Here is a 19227-nt window from a genome sequence, read left to right as displayed (position 1 = left end):
ATGCCAATAAACACTCATCGAAAGGTGAATTCTAATTTTGTTTACCCCTCTTTGGCATATTACATAAGAAAGAATGTTAATATTTGTAACTAACGCCTTTCATCATCAGATTTCTTCCTCTGTTGTTGAATAGATCAATTAAAATTTATATTAACATACTTTAAGGAGTACTGCAAACTCACAATTAATTGAAAACATTTTGCTTTCTTTGTCAGTAGCTTTTTTTCCCCCCATTTTCCACTTTGAATCACCAGAACTGCTAAAGCTCTAAGTGCTTGATTATTTTTACTATTATAGCCATGACTTTTTTTCTTCCCTAGTGATCTACATTCTTTTGGCTATAGAGAATGATTAGAATTTATTACTCTAGATAAAGACTTTCCAAATACGAAAGAATATCAGTAAAACTCAGAACAGGCTAACTTCCAATTGCATCACTGCTCATAAAAATAAATTAGTTGAAATAAGCTGCCGCACCAGTGATTAAAACAGTTAGCCTATTTGCCCTCCTGGCCATATTAACAATTTTCAGTGATTGCAGAAGTTAAAAATAAATGCAGAAAAGAGCATTTATGAATAATCGGGAACTAGTATTACAAAGTCAGTGGCTTAAGTTCAGCAAATTGGATCTAAAACTTGGCTGATGCCATCGTGTAGAAAACTAAAAGGGTCAAAACACTGGGACTATATATAACTAAATCAAGAAATCCCTTTGTTAGGAAAAAAATGCTTCTCAAGTGAAATATGTGTTCTTACATAGTATAAAGACACCTTTAAAAGAGCTTAGTTAGAGTACCCTTTTTATCTTTTGCTTTGCCTTCAACAGATATTTATACATACATCAATTTATACATACATCAAAGACACTTCCTCCAGATAGCAAGCTCTGTAGTTTTCACTACAAAATTAATTTGTACTTATACTTCAGCCTATCCCAAGCCCTGGACTTGCAATGGGATCTCCAACTACTCTGACTTTAGGTTCTCTTGATAGATTAAAGCACAGATTGTTTTTCTCAGTAATGGCTATGGTTTATTATTCATGTTTCCTGGAGAACTCATCTGTGGGAGAACAAGTGGACAATACAATTGGCAATTAGAAAGAAAAACAAGCAGCACTGAATAAATGACGTGGAAGCTCTTTAATCAGATTAAGCCAAAGATTCTGGAAACTTAGTCTCACACAGAGGCACTCTGTAGCAAAGACCCTGACTGAACAACAACAGGTATATTTACATCAGATGTAATTTGGCATGGTAGGGATAGTAAAGCAAAAAAGTTGGCACTTAGGTCTCTTGCACCTATACAAAAATTCACTATGCTTTGGGTCTGCAGGCAGTCAGCAGAAGGGAAACAGTAAACCTTCAGTTTCTTAGCATTGTTTTCATTACTTTACCTTAAGGGGTGGAACTCGGGGTTCTTCTCTGAGTGGCTGATCTTTATCAGATGGACTTGTTGACGAAGCACTACGATTAGGCTGATCATCATCTATCCTAGCTCTCTTCTCTTTGCAGATTCCAAAACTGTGCTGTTCTGCTGTTTTCCTCTTTGGAATCTCTGGGTCTCTGCTTTCATTCCTCACTTCAGGTGATTTTGTGGTTTCTAATGATTTGGAGGAATGTGAACTCTCTAGTCGACTTTGGGTACTGCCTGTTAGCTTATGAGACTTACTTCTGCACACTTCGGAAAACGAAGATTTATCTAGAGATGAGGTATATAGCTTTTCATGTTGCTTTGATGGAAACAGTTCAATATTTTTGCCTATTGATCCTTCTGGTAAGACAGCTACCTCTGAAGGCAAGAGAGTCCCTTTCTTGTCACCTCGTTGATGAATACTGTGATTTTTAATTTTGATCACCTCTGGAGGGGAGGAGTGTTCTGGGATGGAAGCAACGTAGGATTTCTCAATTTCAGAATGTGACTTACATGGCTGATGACAAAGGCTTTTGCTCTGGGGCTCTTCCAGTGCTGAAGTATCAGGTAAAATTTTCAAATTTTCAGGTGCACTCTGAAGTTGCTTTGGTTGAACAACAAGATTATCTTCATGAACCACCTTAGGAATGGTGCAGCTTTCTTCTTTTAAAGTAGGGAGTGACTCTTCTGACAGACATGGTGATTTCCTTTGTTGCAGAATAAGTCTTTCATTGCTTGGGGAATTTGAAATGGGAGATGTTTCTGATGGAAGAGGCAAACTATTTGCCACAGATGTTTCAGAAGTCAGAAGGACAGAAGATACTGAAGATGTTTCTGATGTTATAGGTAAATCAGACATTGGAGATGTTTCTGATGTTAAAGGTAAATTAGAAACTGGTGATGCCTCTAATGTTAAAGGTAAATTTGACATCAGAGATGCTTCTGAAGTTACAGGTGAGGTGGACATTGGAGAGATTTCTGACATTAAAGGTGTATGCAAGTTCTCATCAGTGGCCTTTTGCTGAATATCACCATCAGTGTTTTCAGTACTGGACACTTCAGATGAACAAGCTGTTTCAAGAGATGCTGGGGTACAGGGCTCCTCTGAAGTTGACTGAGTGTCTCCTCCAGGAGATGCAATACAAACACATGGTCCTTCTGGACTTCCAGAGGAAAAGGAAGTCTCAGAAATACAAGCATTCTCAGATGATTGTTCCTCAGGGTCACTTTGAAGCTCCATATCCACTGCAATGCCCCCACCAGTGAACAAAGAGCCCTCCAGAGCAGCATTTTGCATTTCTGGAGCAATTAGTTCTTTTGCAGACTCAGAATCCTTCTCTGCTGTATCACTGACAGAATTTGCGGATGAAGCTGATCGTGCTGGTGATACACAATCCTCCAGCTGATCTATCACAACAGACATCTCCTCCTGAGGGCACTCTGACTTCAACTCCACTTTCATTTCAAAGTGAGATGCAGTATCAGTTACATCATTCATCATGACACAGGACTCAGCACTGTCTGCAAGCTGCACTGCCTCTGTTTCTTCATTTGTTCCAGATGGACTTTCTGACTCCTCAGAAAACTCCTGTTCTGTTTTATAGTTCTCCTCCTGGCATTCACAAATACTTGTCTCAACCTCTTCAGCAATCTCCTCCTGAATGATTGATTCCTCAGGTATCAGTATATCCTCTGTCTCTGCCACTAGATTCTTGACAGGAACCTGCTCCATATTACAAAGAGATGAACTGTTATCTTTCTCTGGTAGTGCTGGAGTTTTAGTGCCTTTTTGTTCATGTTCCTCAAAGGTTGCTTGCTTAGAAGAACCAGGTGTGCCAGAAGATCCACACAAAGAATTGCTGTCATCTTCATCGTTGTTCTGCGTTGTAGTGAGTTTCAAAGATTCCCCTCTCGACATTCCCAATCTAAAACAAACAAACAAACAAAATAATTAAAAAAGGTTTTTTCATCAAAGACATGGTAAAGAAATAGAATCTCCTTTCTCACTCATGTCTTCCATTACAAAAAAAGGACACTGTTCAGTTTAAAATAGCGGTTTGGCTAAGTGGTGGTTGACTAATTTGTATAGTTGTAGATATGGCTTTATATGTTTTGGAAAATGAATTACCCAGCTTGCCTTAGTAGTGTTAAAAAGTTAAATATTTTAAAAATAAATAAGCTATTCCTTGTTATTTAACTATTCAGCACTTCAACAAAAACACACACACACATACACACACACACAAAAAAAAAACGCCACAAAAAAAGCAAGTTATATAGATTCACAACTACTCATATATATATATTTAATATCAGCCCAAAACTTCAATTCTAACACTGCCAACAATACGGAGGAAATGCATAATTGCACCTTCATAAGTCAGTAACAGTTCTAAAGGAAATTCATTTTTTCCTCCTCTACCTGCATTTAGGGTCAACACAGTCAGCACTGTGGCTTAAATGCTGTGTGAAAATGAAAAAGCTGCATCTAAAACAAGGAAAACAAACGAGGCATTTCAGTTTTGTAATTCCACAATCATTTCACATTTATCATGAAAATCAAAATCGTTCTGCTTCAGTCTCATTTTACTAGTCAAGCGACCAGCTGACAGCTTGTGTGTTTCTGCTCCATTCTTTCAGCAAACTAAATATTCATTTAGGATAAAAATTATTTCTAAATAAACATTTCGGTGTATGTGCTCTTCAATTGATTTCACAATAATTAAAAATAACATTCCTAAGGAGATAAAAGATATTTATAATGAATGTATTCATTTTCAGGGATGAAGTGCAAAAAACTGCGTTCCTTTGTATACTTGTCTTCTGAAGATTCACTTACCTTTGTTCCTGAAACCACACTTTTAATACATTTTTATTGCTTCAACAGAAAAAAAAATCAAAAGAAAAGAAAAGTCAATGGCTGAAAAAAAGTGGTTATTTTTAAAACCTTTTGCTTTTTGACATCCCCATTTCCTGCTATGGACAGCAGGGCAGGTCTTCATGCACCTTTAGATCTTCCAAACAAAATTCGTGCTTGAGCGATTCCACAACAGTAAAAAATACACAAAAGTTTGGTTGGAGGACTTAAAAAGTTGTCATGGTCTTAAGGATCTTAAAATCTAATCAAGAGGAGTTTGATCTGTGTTCTCAGTTTAATCACAAAACAAAGTAACTGAATAACAATATGGCAATAAGTGAGCATGAAAGATATTCAGATATTATGGAAGCAGGAGAACATACCAATGGGCAGCCAGTGGGAAGAGAGATTACAAAGGCCCACGTATATGGAAGAACAGAAAAAGTATGGAAAAAAGATGCAATCTGTGATTATGCTTTTAAAAAATACTGATCAGATGCATTATTCACACTGACAGGTGTAAAGAAGAAAATCCACAGCCTGGAACTGGAACCCAAGAAAGCACCCTCAAGGTTGTTATTAATATTACCTACTGCTAGTCAGTTAATATGCATAAAGTGTCTCTGTGCCATCAATGTGTTGTGAGGATCCTCCAGAGAGTAATTCAGAATAGCTATTTTACATTCCCCACACTGAATGCCTTTCTGAAGATATGTCTCTCTTCTATATAGACAATAGGTTCCCTATACAGTCTAAGCTGAAAATCTAAGTTTAGGTGAGTAAAGTTTAGTTTACCTAGGTATACATGAATAAATTCCTTTTCTTGTGCTAATAAGAAAAAGTCATCTCAGGAAAATAAAGAGGGAGAAAATACAGTGCATTACAGAAAATGGAACCACTGTTATATTTTCTCTGGCTAGCTGACATCATGGAAGATATTGCATATTGCAAGATATTGCATATTTGTATTTATGGACTGAAAAAACAACAAAGGAATGAACTACACAATAAAGGTCAATGCAACTGCCACATGGGCACTGCACAAATACTCAAGTAATATATTAAAAAGGAAGAAGTATAGAAAAATAAGAATGTAGGATTAAGGTCAGCAGAACACATACTGAATCTCACTCAGTTTTCCAGTTTTGAGCAGTACTGGAAATATCACTATCTTGAAGAAGATATTGCCATGAAGGAAAAAATACTTTCAAAAGAAGAAGGCTGAAGGTCAGGATGTTTAAGGCAATCCCAGATTGCAAGATAAACAGCTGATCTGTCTTTCTCCTTAGAGAAACAGACACACAAACTTTGCAAAAGAGCAGAGAAATACAAGAACAGCAGTAAACAGCCATCAGTGAAAGTGCTGATAAGGACAGGATTCAATTGATAAAGTAAAGACAGACAGTTATCAAATGGTAAAAGACACAACAGTTACTCAAGAATATATTGATGCTGATACTCCAGTGTTGTGATAAGTAGTACTAGAGAAAATTAAAGAAAATTAATGAAGGATTAAATCAGCAATAAAATTTAGAAGTAGTCTGCCCAAAATTAAACCTTTGATTTAGTGAGCTGGCAGTGCCAATCCTGACATGTATCACACTCAGGACTGGGAAAGGAAATAATATATTGAGACAATAGAACATAACCTTTGTAGTCCTAGGGGCATAAGCCAGAAGAATACAAATTTCTGGCAACACATATCAGCTGATCCTAGATAAATGGCTGCAGAATGAAGTTTCTGTGTTTTAAATTAAGTCCAGGAGAGGGAAATGAACAACATGAGAAAATGGAAAGAGAACATAAATTGATGGAAGTGAACTACAACTGGTAGTCCCATGACTATGGGCAGAGAGATAAACAAACACAAAAAACATAATGCACATAAGTTACATGAAAGAAGCACTCTAAAGCCACTGAATGCCATGTAAAAATGTTTTCTAAAACTCTGCATGTATTAATGATCCTTCTCTAGGTATGAGGTGAAACTTTAATAAGTTATGGAATATTTAAAGATCAAATTAGCTGAAGTCAGAGCAAGATTCCAGATTGGTTGGAAAGCAAGTTAGATTGCAAGAGAGATGACAAATCTGAGAAACAGCTCAGGAAGTTTTCAAAATCTGCTACTTCAGTTGAATCAACACAACTGAAAATGAATGAAGCCCAAACATCTTCAAACCAAGTTTAAAAAAAAAACCAAAAAAACTAAGTCAAAAAAAGGCAAGGAAACAAGGTGAAAACAGCAGGAAAAGTTACCAGAGAGACAGTAAATAATGGGAAGAATAATTACTACAGGCCAAGCAGCAAAGTAGTAGAAGCTGCCTACATATTAACCAAGAAGAAGGATGAGTCAAATAATGTATGTCGGAGAAAGAGCAGGAGGAAACACATTCAACACTCTAGTAAGCAACGGAAATTATGTGCGATATGACATTTTGCATAACAATGCTGATGTCAGGAACCTATCTTCCAAATGACACATATTACTGCAGACTGAGTAATTATATGCCAACCATTACAGTGTCCAGTATTCAGCTAGCACAGCAGGACTGATGGCTCTGTGAAATTCAGAGTATCATTCTCTGTGCATCTGACAGTCATTTGTGTCTTGTCTCCACAACAGTCTTCAAATAGAGCTTTGCTCTTACTAAACTTCTAATTTTGGAAGGTCCTTTGTTAATACATTACACATCCTTTCCCTTCATAAGGAGATGGTAACTGACTTGTCTTGATACACATAATGAAAAGCCCCTACCTAAAAACCAAATAAATACTTTCTGATACTACAGGAATCAATAAATCGAGGTCTCAAAACTTGTAAGTAAAAAATGACGCACTTGACAATAACAAAGTCTGCAATTCTAAGACCATTAGAATCTCCATTATTTTTAAAGATAACATTGTGTAGTAGTATTCACACTTCAAGAAAGCACCTAGAAAGGACTGAAAAATAAAATATTAAAATGTATCTGTCCATTTCCTGTCTTGTTTTCACCACATTTCCCAATAGCCCAAAGCACTGGATTGTGAGAAGTAGAAATGTTACTGCAGAAACACTTCTGCCTTATCTTTAAGTCAACCACTCATATTCAGGTTTTCCAGTGTCTCAGCTTTCTTAAACAAAAAGCATCTAATAACAATACTAAGAAATCTCATGTGATGTTCCTTTAGCACATTTTGGTTACTATGTGTAATCCATAAATTCCATTTATTCATACATGAAAATAAGAAATTAGTAACTTTTAATTAATTGTTTTATAATGATTAAGATTTTTAATATATATATTTTAAAATTGAAGTCTGATTTAAAAGGTGGACAGATTAACTTTTTAAAAACAAATTTCAAAAGGAAGATTTTATAATTTTTAAAAGACGTGAATCCCTTTGAAATTCTGATTCTTAAAACAGAATTAAGGATTAAACGTTACGCTTCTGCAGAATGCCATCTCTGCTTCAGTCAAATCATGCTGACTCTGCGCAGTGGAACACCTGGAGCAATATCATCTAATTCATTTTAGCCAATTATGGGCATCTATTTATTCTTTGCATCTCACTTCTAAAATTAGACTAGTTGTCATTTTCATATGACTCTATCCAGTATCTCTTCCGCTGTACAGTCTGTGTGAAAGGCCATCTCTGTCAAACACTAAGAAGAACTATTTGATTAAAAAATTTACAACTAGCTTAGAAAAAATGAAAGAAGAAAAACCACAAAGAAATATTTCTACTAGTCTTCTAGTCTGAAGGAGCTATATTTATATTTTGCAGAAAGAACAGACCTAATCTCATCTTTTAAAAGATAATTAAAAAATACTCACATGCTTGAGCCTTGTGTCTTAAGCCTTCCTTGAAATGAATTTTTATGGATGAGTTATGAACCTTTAAAAATGCAATTGTAATGCAAGTGCAGATGTGTCACTATAATTCCACCCACAACTTCTTATATCAGGGAATGATGCCTTTGATAACCACTTTATTAAGTTTTACAGCATATAACTGTGCTATGTGAAGCAGAGAATTATATTTTCATTTGCTCCTAAAAGAAAATGAAAAAAATGGTTTTATTTGCTTCAATACTTACTTTTCACCATAAAACCTTTCAAAGAATTTTTCTTTCCAAGGCTCTGTTTTCTTTTCCTTTTCCATCTCCTGTCTGATACGCAACTGCATTTCTGGAGTAAATTCTCCTAGAAAACAAATACTAATATTTAATAAAAGTTGTCAATGATTAGTTTCATGCATAATTATACATTAAAGCTACACAGACGATGGACGCTGATTTCTGATACGGTCATCCAACAATCTCCAATGAATACACTGAAAAACAAGAGTGTGAAGTAGCAAGACTTGCTTTACCATGTAACTGCACTATTTTGAAACTATATTGGTGGGATTTAGTTACTTGCAATTATGTTTCCAAGGTTTGGCAGTGATGAAAATGCGTTGTTGTCTTTTTTTCTTTCTAACAGTCAGTACAAACTGTCACAGTCAGTTGTGATAATGTAGATTAAATTCAAAATGGAATCAGCAATGTTCACTTTGTTCAATTACAATTGCGTTACACTTTCCCTTGTTAATGTAATCCTCAAATGGAGAAGCAGTGGCTTTCCTCATGAAAATAATTATTCTTTGGTAAATCTGAGAGCAAACAAAAAGTTACCTTCTGCCAAACGTTGTTTCCACCCTTGTGCTGCATACGCAAAGAATTCATTGTTTAGAGCAGAACTACTGAGGCGCAAAACTCCATCACTTCCCATCTAGAAAATAAGCCAATAATAGCAGAAGATACTGTCAGATATAGCGTCAACTAAGATTACATAAAAGTGGAATTCCAATTAAGGGAAGCTGGGACAGATAGAAAGTGGAAATAACAAAGGACATGATCTGCTACCACTAAAACTTGTTTTTTTCATTATAGTTACTGTAAGCACAAGAGGACTAATCCTGCATCAGTGTGCTCTTTTCAGTAGTAATCAGTCTTCACTATTACTAATGATAACTCAGTTTACAACTGACGTATTTCCATCACAGCTCTCTCTGTCTTGAGCTTTTATGCTGTCCTGACAGAAGAGTGGATGATGAGTAACCTTAAAAAATAAGTTAGAACAGCTATACACCTAATTTTACAAGCATCAAAACTGGGGAACATTATAGTTATTTTACTTCTTACATCTGGTTTTACTTCTTACATCACATTCAATGATATAAAACCATTAAAAGTATCAATTGTAATATTTCTGGGATAACTTTAAAAAGCAATCCAAATATCGATCTTCTTTATCATACAACTTGATACTTATTTTCAGTTTCTGCAGATATATTTGACTTTTGAAGGAATTCTAGTAAGTAATTAAAAGAATTCTAATAACAGAAAAACTAAACAAAGAAAACAGATTAGTGGTGGGTCTCATCTCTAGGATAATAAGCAGACTATAAACACAAATTCATACATTTAAGGTTACTAACAGGTAAATAATTGAAAACACCATTTGTAATATAGTACTGAAAAACACCAAATTAACAACATATTATTGCATATTTTAGATATATAATATTCCCTAACTCACAGCACTTGTTCCAAACCAGAAGCAGAAAGAAGCAGATGTGTCAGAAACACTTCAGGATATTTAAGCATGTTTCCCTCACTGAACATTATCTTTCCCAGACAACGTTGGCCTTGCTTTCAGAACAACCTTTGATAATGTTATCTGAGACAGCCAGCATGGCTTCACCAAGGGCAGATCATGCCTGACCAATCTGGTGGCCTTCCACAATCAAGTGACAGCATGAGTTGATAAAGGCAGAGCAAGTGATGTCATTTACCTGGACTTCTGAAAGGCCTTTGATGTGGTCCTATGCTGCATCTTTATCTCTAAATATGGGTATGAAGACTGAACTATTTGGTGAATAAAGAATTGGCAGAATTTTCTCATTGCCTAGCTCATATACTGTCCCATGATAGCCTCATATGAGTAAAACAGAAAGATGTGTAGAAGGAAAAAGAGAAACAGGCAATGCAAAAGCCATTTGATTACAGACAGAAAACTGTATGTGCATGTGCCCCTCAGCAGGATACACACCTACAGAGCTGCTGACCGTGATCTCCTGCTATATCACAGAATCACAGAATTGTAGGAGTTGGAAGGGATCTCGAGAGATCAAGTCCAACCTCCCTGCCAAAGCAGGCTCCCTGTATGCCATTGTTTTGCCAACAAGTCATAAGACAAGCGTCAATTAAGGTGGATAAATAATGCCTCTGTGCTTCATACAGTGTGGGTTGTGGACTGCATTAATTACAGGGAGACTGTGACTAAAGATAAAAATGGAGAAAAACTGGAAAGAAATGGTGAAATGTGCAGCAGAAGCATCAGGAAACTAAAATCAGTGTGGTAACAGAGAAAGGACAAGAAGAAAATGCACTTATCAGCAGATTGGTATGACACATTATATTCTTTCTACACAACTAAACTTTTTTTAGGAAACACTTAAATGTTTTCTAAAAGAATTAATAAATTAAACTGAGATTTTTAGACGCTGCTGTCTCCTGCAACTGAACAAACACATCAGAAGTTGGCCAAAATCAGCATTTACACAATTTCCTAAAAAGGTAAGATGAGATATTATAAAGAAAAGAATCAAAAGTTACTAAATAATTTTTTGTTTCCTAAAGAGAGGTGCTGAAGCTACCTCAATTTCAACATTAAAGGAGATGAAATATTGACACTCACTCATGTCAGTGTAGATTCTACTCCAAACTTCAATAAACTCAAATTTTCATCCCAAATTCTGACTGTTTTTCATGGAAAGGTAATAGAGACACATTTCTTTATTTAACTTTGTAAAATTGCAGGTTACATCTGGTCTTCCTGAAACCCAACTGCTCAGCTAGTGGCAAACTGTGCATTCATATTATGAGTCAGAACAACAAATCACATAGGAAAGTAATAATTCACATACACTAATTTTCTGTTAAACCAACAAGATGACGCAACTTATCCTAGGGTCATATGATCATTAGATCCCATGCAAGGATGGAATGGACTGCAAGAGGTGGATAGACTAGAATATTGATTTTTTGCAGCAATTCACTTTTAGATTATATGAAATGAAGCCAAATATCATTAAACTATTTCACTAGGCTGCATAAATCAAAAGCATTATGAAGATTGCAAAATTAGAGTACCATATGAATATGAGAAGAACAGCATTAGCTTCATTGTAACTGTGCTTTTGTAAGGGTGTGAGAGAAGCAAGGTTTATAGGAAGAGATGCTGCATCTTTCAGTATATTAGCTAATACAATTGCAAAAAGTGCTAAATTTCTGACAGCATCTTACAAGGTGTGAAAAAGACAATGCAAACTCCAAGATAAATGTTAGAAAGGTTAACTGGACCATGTAACAGAAAAAGACAGGCTGGAACTTCAGAACTGAAATAAAATGTTGGCAGGGTCACAAGTAAAATGTTGTTAGTTCCTGTAGTGTAAGAAAAAGCAATGAGGAATAAGTACTTACAGAAGAAAAAAGAAACAGAACCACAGGAAAAAAAAAAAATAATAGCAGGAATGTGAGAGGAAGACTGCAGTGTCTCACCTATGAACAAATATCCATACATATATGTTGTAAAAATAAAACAACAGATCGTATGGGGACTGCACCTAAAAAAAAGATGCAGGCTGCACTGAAAATATGATGTTAAGGATCAATAGATTAAAAAAAGATGATGAACAAACTTAAGGAGAAGTGGCTGCTGGCCTCATGATTGTCACTGCCTTGATGAACTGGCTGTGGAAGAGCTTTACTGAGATCTATGTTCAGGGCCCCACAGACTTCATGGAAGACTGAAGTAGCTGGAACAGCCAAAACCTAGACAGAAAATCATGTATCATGTAATGATACAGAAGGTGGAAAAGCACTAATTAATTAGAGGAGAAGCTTCCAGTGGTCTGCTATAACATAATATGAAATAAACATTTCAGGTTAAAATGCTATGGAGGAATGTTGAAAGCAGACATCATTACGTAGGCTTGGTACACATTATTTAGGGCAAAAGATAATAAATAAATTCAAAAAGGAGAGATTGACAATTCTAGTCAAATATTATAGGGTTAAACTTCCAAATCCAACAGGATTTGGAATCCCCTTAAATCAACACATAAGTTAACAAATTAATGCAAAGCAGACAAAATTTCTTCTTGAAAAAAAAAAAAAGCAGAAAATATAGAGTTGCCTGTCCTCAGTGATGTGTTCAGAAATTTGAGATCAAAGAAATCTTGTGCTAAGAATGGAATAGGAAGAATGCACTCAGTCAGTTAAAGCTCAAGGAGAAAGGGATGACAACAAAAAAAGCTAAAGGAACTCAATGGCTTGAAGACCTAAAATGAATGAGACAGAAATTTTCAAATTATTTTAAGGAAGCTAGGTCCATTACCAAATGAAGAAAAAAAACAACCACCAATTAAACTAAGTTCAATCCTTTATCTATTTTTGGTTCATTTAAAGATTCTAAGCAGAAAAAAGAAATTAAAAATCTGCAACCGAAAATGGACAAGTTTGAGCAGTCACAGAACTAACAACTGTAAATCTAGTTACTAAAAAAAAGCAAAATACCAGGGAATGAAAAGCTTGTCAACAAGAAACAAACATACTAACATAGATGCTCTGGTTCTTTCCTCAATAAACTCGTTGTGTGAAGTGAGGCCAACAATTTTTTTCTGCTCTGTTAAACATGAAAAGACCAACAGGTATTCTTCCTACAGGGTTAATTAACATAGCCTATGTTGAAGTCTTATCTCATTGAGAATATATTTTCACCTTACCCAAAAAAATGAAGTGGAAGCTAAAATTTTTAAAGCCAAAGGTTGTATTTACTTCTCTATACTCTGACAAGCAGACAGCTTGTCAGTTAAGACAACTAAGCACTAGGTATAAATTAGAATTTACAGAAACATGCCAAGTGAGCAGTTCTAAAATACACTAGTTTTATGTTATTTAAAAATGTCCAACAGAGACACTGTGTTAATGACCTGGAACAACAAACATTTCTTGAAAAGTTTATGTTTTATTCTGTTGAACTTTAAATTCTGATTAAGCACAATGGTAGAATTATGTCTTAAAACTAATATTTCTATGCAGAATTCATAATGGCTTTAATACGTTCCGCTTTTATATTGAAAGCTAACAAAAAATCACCCAACTAAAAAATGTATCTGCTAAAACTCAACACCTCTTATCAAGGAATTGGGTAATTTTTCTACCAACAGCTATGTAACATTTCTGCTCTATATTTGCTACCTATGCTAGACAACACAAAAGATCACTTCCCTCCCTATAACCTACACTCAAAGACAACATCAGCAGAAAGATTTGTAGCGTACAAGATACTCAGTTGCTCCACGGAACCCTAAAGTGATAAAACAAATTACTGTCAAAAAATAATTGGAATTTTCAGAACAGACTGCAAGAACAGTGTCAATACGCACAAACTTTTACCAAATGGAGATCCTCTAAACGCAAACAAGTGTAAACTAGGTGAAGAATTCATGCCGCACATCTTAACGACACCTTAGTATGACCTTCAAATGCAGAGAAGGGCATTGTCACCTATTCTGGTTAAAAAGATAAACCAGTCCAAGACCAGAGAAAGAAAAGACAGTGCTCCCGGTGTCCAAGAGATTAACCACCTCGAAAATAGATTCTGAGGAGGGAATGAAGGGGAGTGAGGATAACAATGACATTCTGATGACCTTCAATAAGGAAATTATCCATTTTACTGATTATTAAACTTTGTTGTCCATCTACCTTCGATCTAAGAATACAGCCAGAAATGACAGAGAGTGGGTCACAAGTGACAAGGAGGCTGTAAGATTCATTATGGAGCCTACAGATCTACTGATATTTTTATCAGCAGTGACAGATATATACTGGGACTGGTAGAATAGGTGTTACGGACAGAATGGCTTTGGCACCTTCACCCATGAGGTGATATCCAAGAATGTTTAGATATATGGCAATAGATAAGCAAAGATAGAAAAAAGCCCTCACAGAGAAAAGAAACATGCTGTGAAGACATACTGGATAATTCCTCCATATCTTACTGCAGTATTTATATATCACCCAATTATATGAGGAAGAATGACTATTAAGGTCTACTTGTGAGATGCATTTCAAACTAAATCAACGTGGAAGACTGGCAAAAGGAAAAACAAAACTGAAAGAAAAAACATCAACTATTAGATATAAAATACCACACTGTGCATCACTGTGAAAATTAAGCTTATTTACAGGGGGTTAAAAAAGGAACTAATATGATAACAGTGGTGCATTTAGCTCAGCCTCTAATAGTTGAACACTACTGCAAGAATTACAAATGGTACGTAGGAGGACTTGGAAGAAGATTTACTTGACAGTCAACATCTTGACTTGATGGGCAAAATGGAAATCTGGTAATTCATATGACTCATAGTACTATAAAACACTAAAGTTTGTTTGGAAAAAAAAAAGGAAAATACTAATGACAGTAGAGTAAAAAAGTGTGTTCCAATTAGGCATACTTTCAATAATGCAGAATTAGTTGGGAGAATCCCTCAAGAACTCTGTGCAAGTAAAAAAGAGAGTTAGAGAAACCTCACAGCTTTTTAAATAAACAATAGTGACTAAATGCAAAGGATCCTGAAAAGGAATAATGGAGACTGTACAATAAGACCACACTCTGTTAGTGTATAACCCACTACTGATCTTGCAACATGCAAGGAATGAAAATAAGGTCCAAGAATACCACAGTAGAACATGTTATGAAGGGCCAAAATGAGATGCAGTTGGCAAGAAACACATCAATCTCTGAAAGAAATAATTCTGTAAATACATTAGTAGCAAGATGATGAAAAAATGTTAGTCCACCATGCAACACAAAGCAAAAACTAGAGGGATACATGAACATAGCTAATGCTCATAACACCTTCTTTGCATTTATCTTTATACCAGGTGCTTAAAAGAATAAGTACCATCAATAGAAGGGTAACATTTCAGCCTTGAATAAGCAAGGAGCTGAATACTTAATTGTATTCAAATTGGATTGACTTGGTGGACCAGCCTCCTAAACGCCTTGTTGTGAATCTACATCAGAAATGTTAAAAGACAGATTTCAGAATCCACAGAACACTGAAGAGGATCTGTGACAACTGTAGAAACATATTTAGCTTTACATACACAGCACACGGGTATCACCTGAGTATAAAAAGAGCAATAAGCATAGCTACTAACTTACAGACCAAGCCACCTTCAGGACATCTCTGGCCTATACAGAGATATCTCACTCTTTTTTGAAATGTCTTAGGGTGTCCTAAAACATTTGTATGGATTTATTCTGGGTGAATACGAGACAGAATCTACAGGGTACCTACACTCTTTCGAAGAAGCTGCTTGGTACTAGATTACATCTACTAATCTGTGGTCAAGTGCACCCTCAGCAGGTTTGCTGATGATACCAAACTGAAGGGTGTGGTCAACACACCAGAGGGACTGGATGCCATCTAGAGGGACCTAGACAGGCTTGAGCAGTGGACCAAAGAGAACCTCATGAGGTTTGACAAATCCAAGTGGAAGGTCTTGCACCTGGGTCAAGGCAACATTCCCTACTGATTCAAGTTGGGGGACGAAAGGATTGAGCGCAGCCCTGCAAAAAAAGACCTGGGGGTACTGCTGCATGGAGAACTGGATGTGACCCAGCAATGTGCCCTCACAGCCCAGAAAACCAACCGTATCCTGGTCTGCATCGAAATAAGCATGGCCAGCAGGGTGAGGGAGGTGATCCTGCCCCTCTGCTCTGTGCTGGTAAGACCTCATCTGGAGTACACCATCCAGATGTGGAGTTCTTAGTACAGGAGAGACATGGACCTGTTGGAGCGCATTCAGAGGAGGGCTCCAAAAGTGATCAAACAAATGCAACATCTTTCCTATGAGGACAGGCTGAGAGAGCTGGGACTGTTCAGCCTTGAGAACAGAAGGCTCCAAAGTGACCTTATAGCAGCCTTTCAATATCTAAAGGGGTGCTACAGGAAAGAATGGGACTGACTCTTTAGCAGGGTCAGTTGTGATAGAACAAGGGGAAATGGTTTCAAGCTTAAAGGGGGGAGATTTAGATTAGACATAAAGAATAAGTCTTTTATGGTGAAGGTGGTGAGGTAGTGGAATGGGTTGCAAGAGAGGTGGCAGATGCCAGGAGGCAAGGTGGATCAGGCTCAGGGCAACATGATCAAGCTGTATTTGCCCCTGTTCATTGCAGGGAAACTGGACTAAACAACCTCTACGGGTCCCTTCCAACTCTAAGGATTCTATGATTCTATGATACATACAATTCATCTAAATTAGTACAAAAATATCTAAGTATCTCTCTTACTCCCTCTCTTTGTAAGATCTGGAGAGTATGTGCAATCTTTAAAGCACAGGATATCAGACTATAAAAAGCTGTCTGGATGTTAATACGAGTTGAGCAACAGCCAACACAGATTTGTCAACAACAGATCATGTCAAGTCAATCGCTTTTCTTACTGACAGCATAAAAGGCCCCATGATAGAAGAGAAATAGCACAAGCTGTATATCTTGATTTTAACAATATTGCATCACATGACATTTTCTTAAGGAATTTAGGATATGTAAGTTGTCATTAAGTGGCTGCAGAACTACTCAGAAAACTTTTCTTAGTTAACTAGAGTTTACTTGTTATCAACAAGAAAGCTTTATTGTAGGGATATGATTAAAAAAAGGTAGAAATATGCTAATGATGTAAGAGAGGGATTGAGAGTACACTGAAATTCAGAATTATCTTGACAGATTTTAGAATTACAGTGAAAGCAGTGGGGATAAGAAGCATTTTGCAATAGCAGTAAATGCAAAGGTCCTCATTATTGTAGAAATACTTAAGCAAAGAAAAACCAAATTGGAGAAACTAAGTGGCTATGCAATGCTTTTGTAGAAAAGGATCTGTAGCTTATGAATGCACAGGCTGATCATGAACTGAATATAACTCAACCTTGCTATACAGCTGCAAAGAAGGTGAGCACCACACTGGAAGTTATGAACAAGAGTACTGTGTAAACATGGAAATCAGTTATCCTCCACTTGATGCTACTTACCATCTGAGCTGGGATAAAACATTCAATTCTGACTGTTGCAATTCAAAACTGATATAAACTCCAGAGCAGAGAAATGAGGCCAACCAGAAGCTGAAGGTCCTCAAGCTATAAAGAATGCATAAATAAGGACTGCATCTCAAGAAAAGAAAACAGGAAGATAGGACACTGCTTGAAGGCTATTGCAACAAAAAATAACAGGGTTAGAATGTAAAGATTCAGATTAGACAGAGGAGAAAACTTTCTATTAGTAAAGCTAGTGAAGCACTAGACTTTTATTTGGAAAGGCTGTGAGTTCTCCATCACTGGACAGCCAAAAAATCTTTTAGGCAATGTCTATCAAGAAAAATAGACATTGCTGATTCTTCCTTGGTGTAGAGAAGATGGAATTGTGCTTTATATGCATATTTACTGTTCCAAGATATCAAAGATGCTAAAGAATTAAAAAAAAAAAAATTAGTAAGCATTCCAGTTTACAAAGCTAAAAGATGGTAATGTTGTCACCTATTACATCAGAATTAAAAAGGAAACTAAAAGCATTCTTGCATGCATATCTCTTCTGAGCAATTATCAACCTGCTTGGTTAAATGAAGGTGTGTAAATCAATCCTCGCACTGCCTTCAAGACCTCTAGCCTCTTCGTGCCCTTCCAACCAAGTCACTGCGCAGTCTAGTTACTGATCACAGTGAATGATTCGTACCTGAACCATTTAAACAGAACGACTTTCAGAAACACCATGATTTCAAAAGATAATGGCTTAACTTTGCCTCCATAGTATTTTAAGACTTAGATTGTACTTGATTCCTAAGCATCTCAAGCAGATTTCACAGCATGGAGCATTGTACCTTCTTGGCACTGTCCTCTGGCTCTGCATGTCTTGCACACTGTAGCTATCCAGACTTGTCTTTCTCAAACATAAACCCTTATATCAGTCACTCACATTCATGCTTCATGATAACTAGGATTTACTCAATCGATCAATAACTCCTTTGCTAGCAGTTGATAGCTGACACATATTAGAAGCCAGGTTAAACACCTTCTATTCTTGAGGCCAAGTTAGGTATCCCTGTAGAAAAGAGTTTTCATTAAGACAGAAAATATCATTGGAAAATAAAAATACAACTGCAGAAGTAATGCCTCATATTTTATTACATTTGCCCATGAAGTCAGAGATGGATGTTGGTGGAATGGCAGTAGAGGCTGAACCTTCCTCTCAATATTGCATTATCTTTTGCTGCTGTGAGACAGATGGAAGCAGAGGGGCAGTCTGACAGAATGGTGCCTGACATGGAAATGCTTATGAAGCAAAGGTGTCTAACTCAATTCCTCCATGAGGAGAAAATTGAGAAAACTGCACTCACTGACATTCACTGAAGCTTGCTGAACATTTATGGAGACCAAACAGTGGATGTGAGAACAGTGAAGCACCGGGTGGTGTGTTTCAGTAATGGCAACAGTGGTGTGAAAGACAACCAATGTTCCCGACAGCCATGCAGATTTGTATGAGCATGTCACACAGATTCTCTTGTTTCACTAGTGAAAATGCATAGCTAATGGTGGTGACTATATTGAAAAACAGACCAAAATCTAGCAACAAAACACTAACAAAGAGTGTTATCATGCTTTCAGTATCTGTAGTATTTTCCATGGAAATAAATAGGAGGCATTACTTTCAGAGTTATCTACATTCTTTATTGGTCTCCAGAATAGTATTATACACCCATATACTTTGTATGTAGCAACGTTTTCTAGAAAAGTTGCATTTATTCTATGTAATAAACGTATTCAGTTATGTGAAGGAGATCTCCACAGCTAAAGCTTTCCCTGTC

At 36.4% G+C, this 19227-nt stretch overlaps 1 protein-coding gene across 9 annotated transcripts in view; it reads right to left on the bottom strand.

Moving 5' to 3' along the window:
• Nucleotides 1-19227, bottom strand: part of ASXL3 (ASXL transcriptional regulator 3) — a 128253-nt gene that overhangs the window by 8462 nt on the left and 100564 nt on the right. For all 9 annotated transcript variants that reach the window (XM_090137514.1, XM_090137515.1, XM_090137516.1 and 6 more), the window contains 3 exons: nt 8930-9026; nt 8351-8456; nt 1396-3337 (listed from right to left, as the gene is read on the bottom strand). In XM_090137514.1, the coding sequence (XP_089993640.1) occupies nt 1396-3337; nt 8351-8456; nt 8930-9026 (2145 nt within the window). The remainder of the gene's footprint in view (nt 1-1395; nt 3338-8350; nt 8457-8929; nt 9027-19227) is intronic.

Source organism: Phasianus colchicus, chromosome 3 (assembly GCF_987193195.1).
Source record: "Phasianus colchicus chromosome 3, bPhaCol1.hap1.1, whole genome shotgun sequence".
Lineage (NCBI taxonomy): Eukaryota > Metazoa > Chordata > Aves > Galliformes > Phasianidae > Phasianus > Phasianus colchicus.
This window is presented reverse-complemented; position numbering and strand designations above follow the sequence as displayed.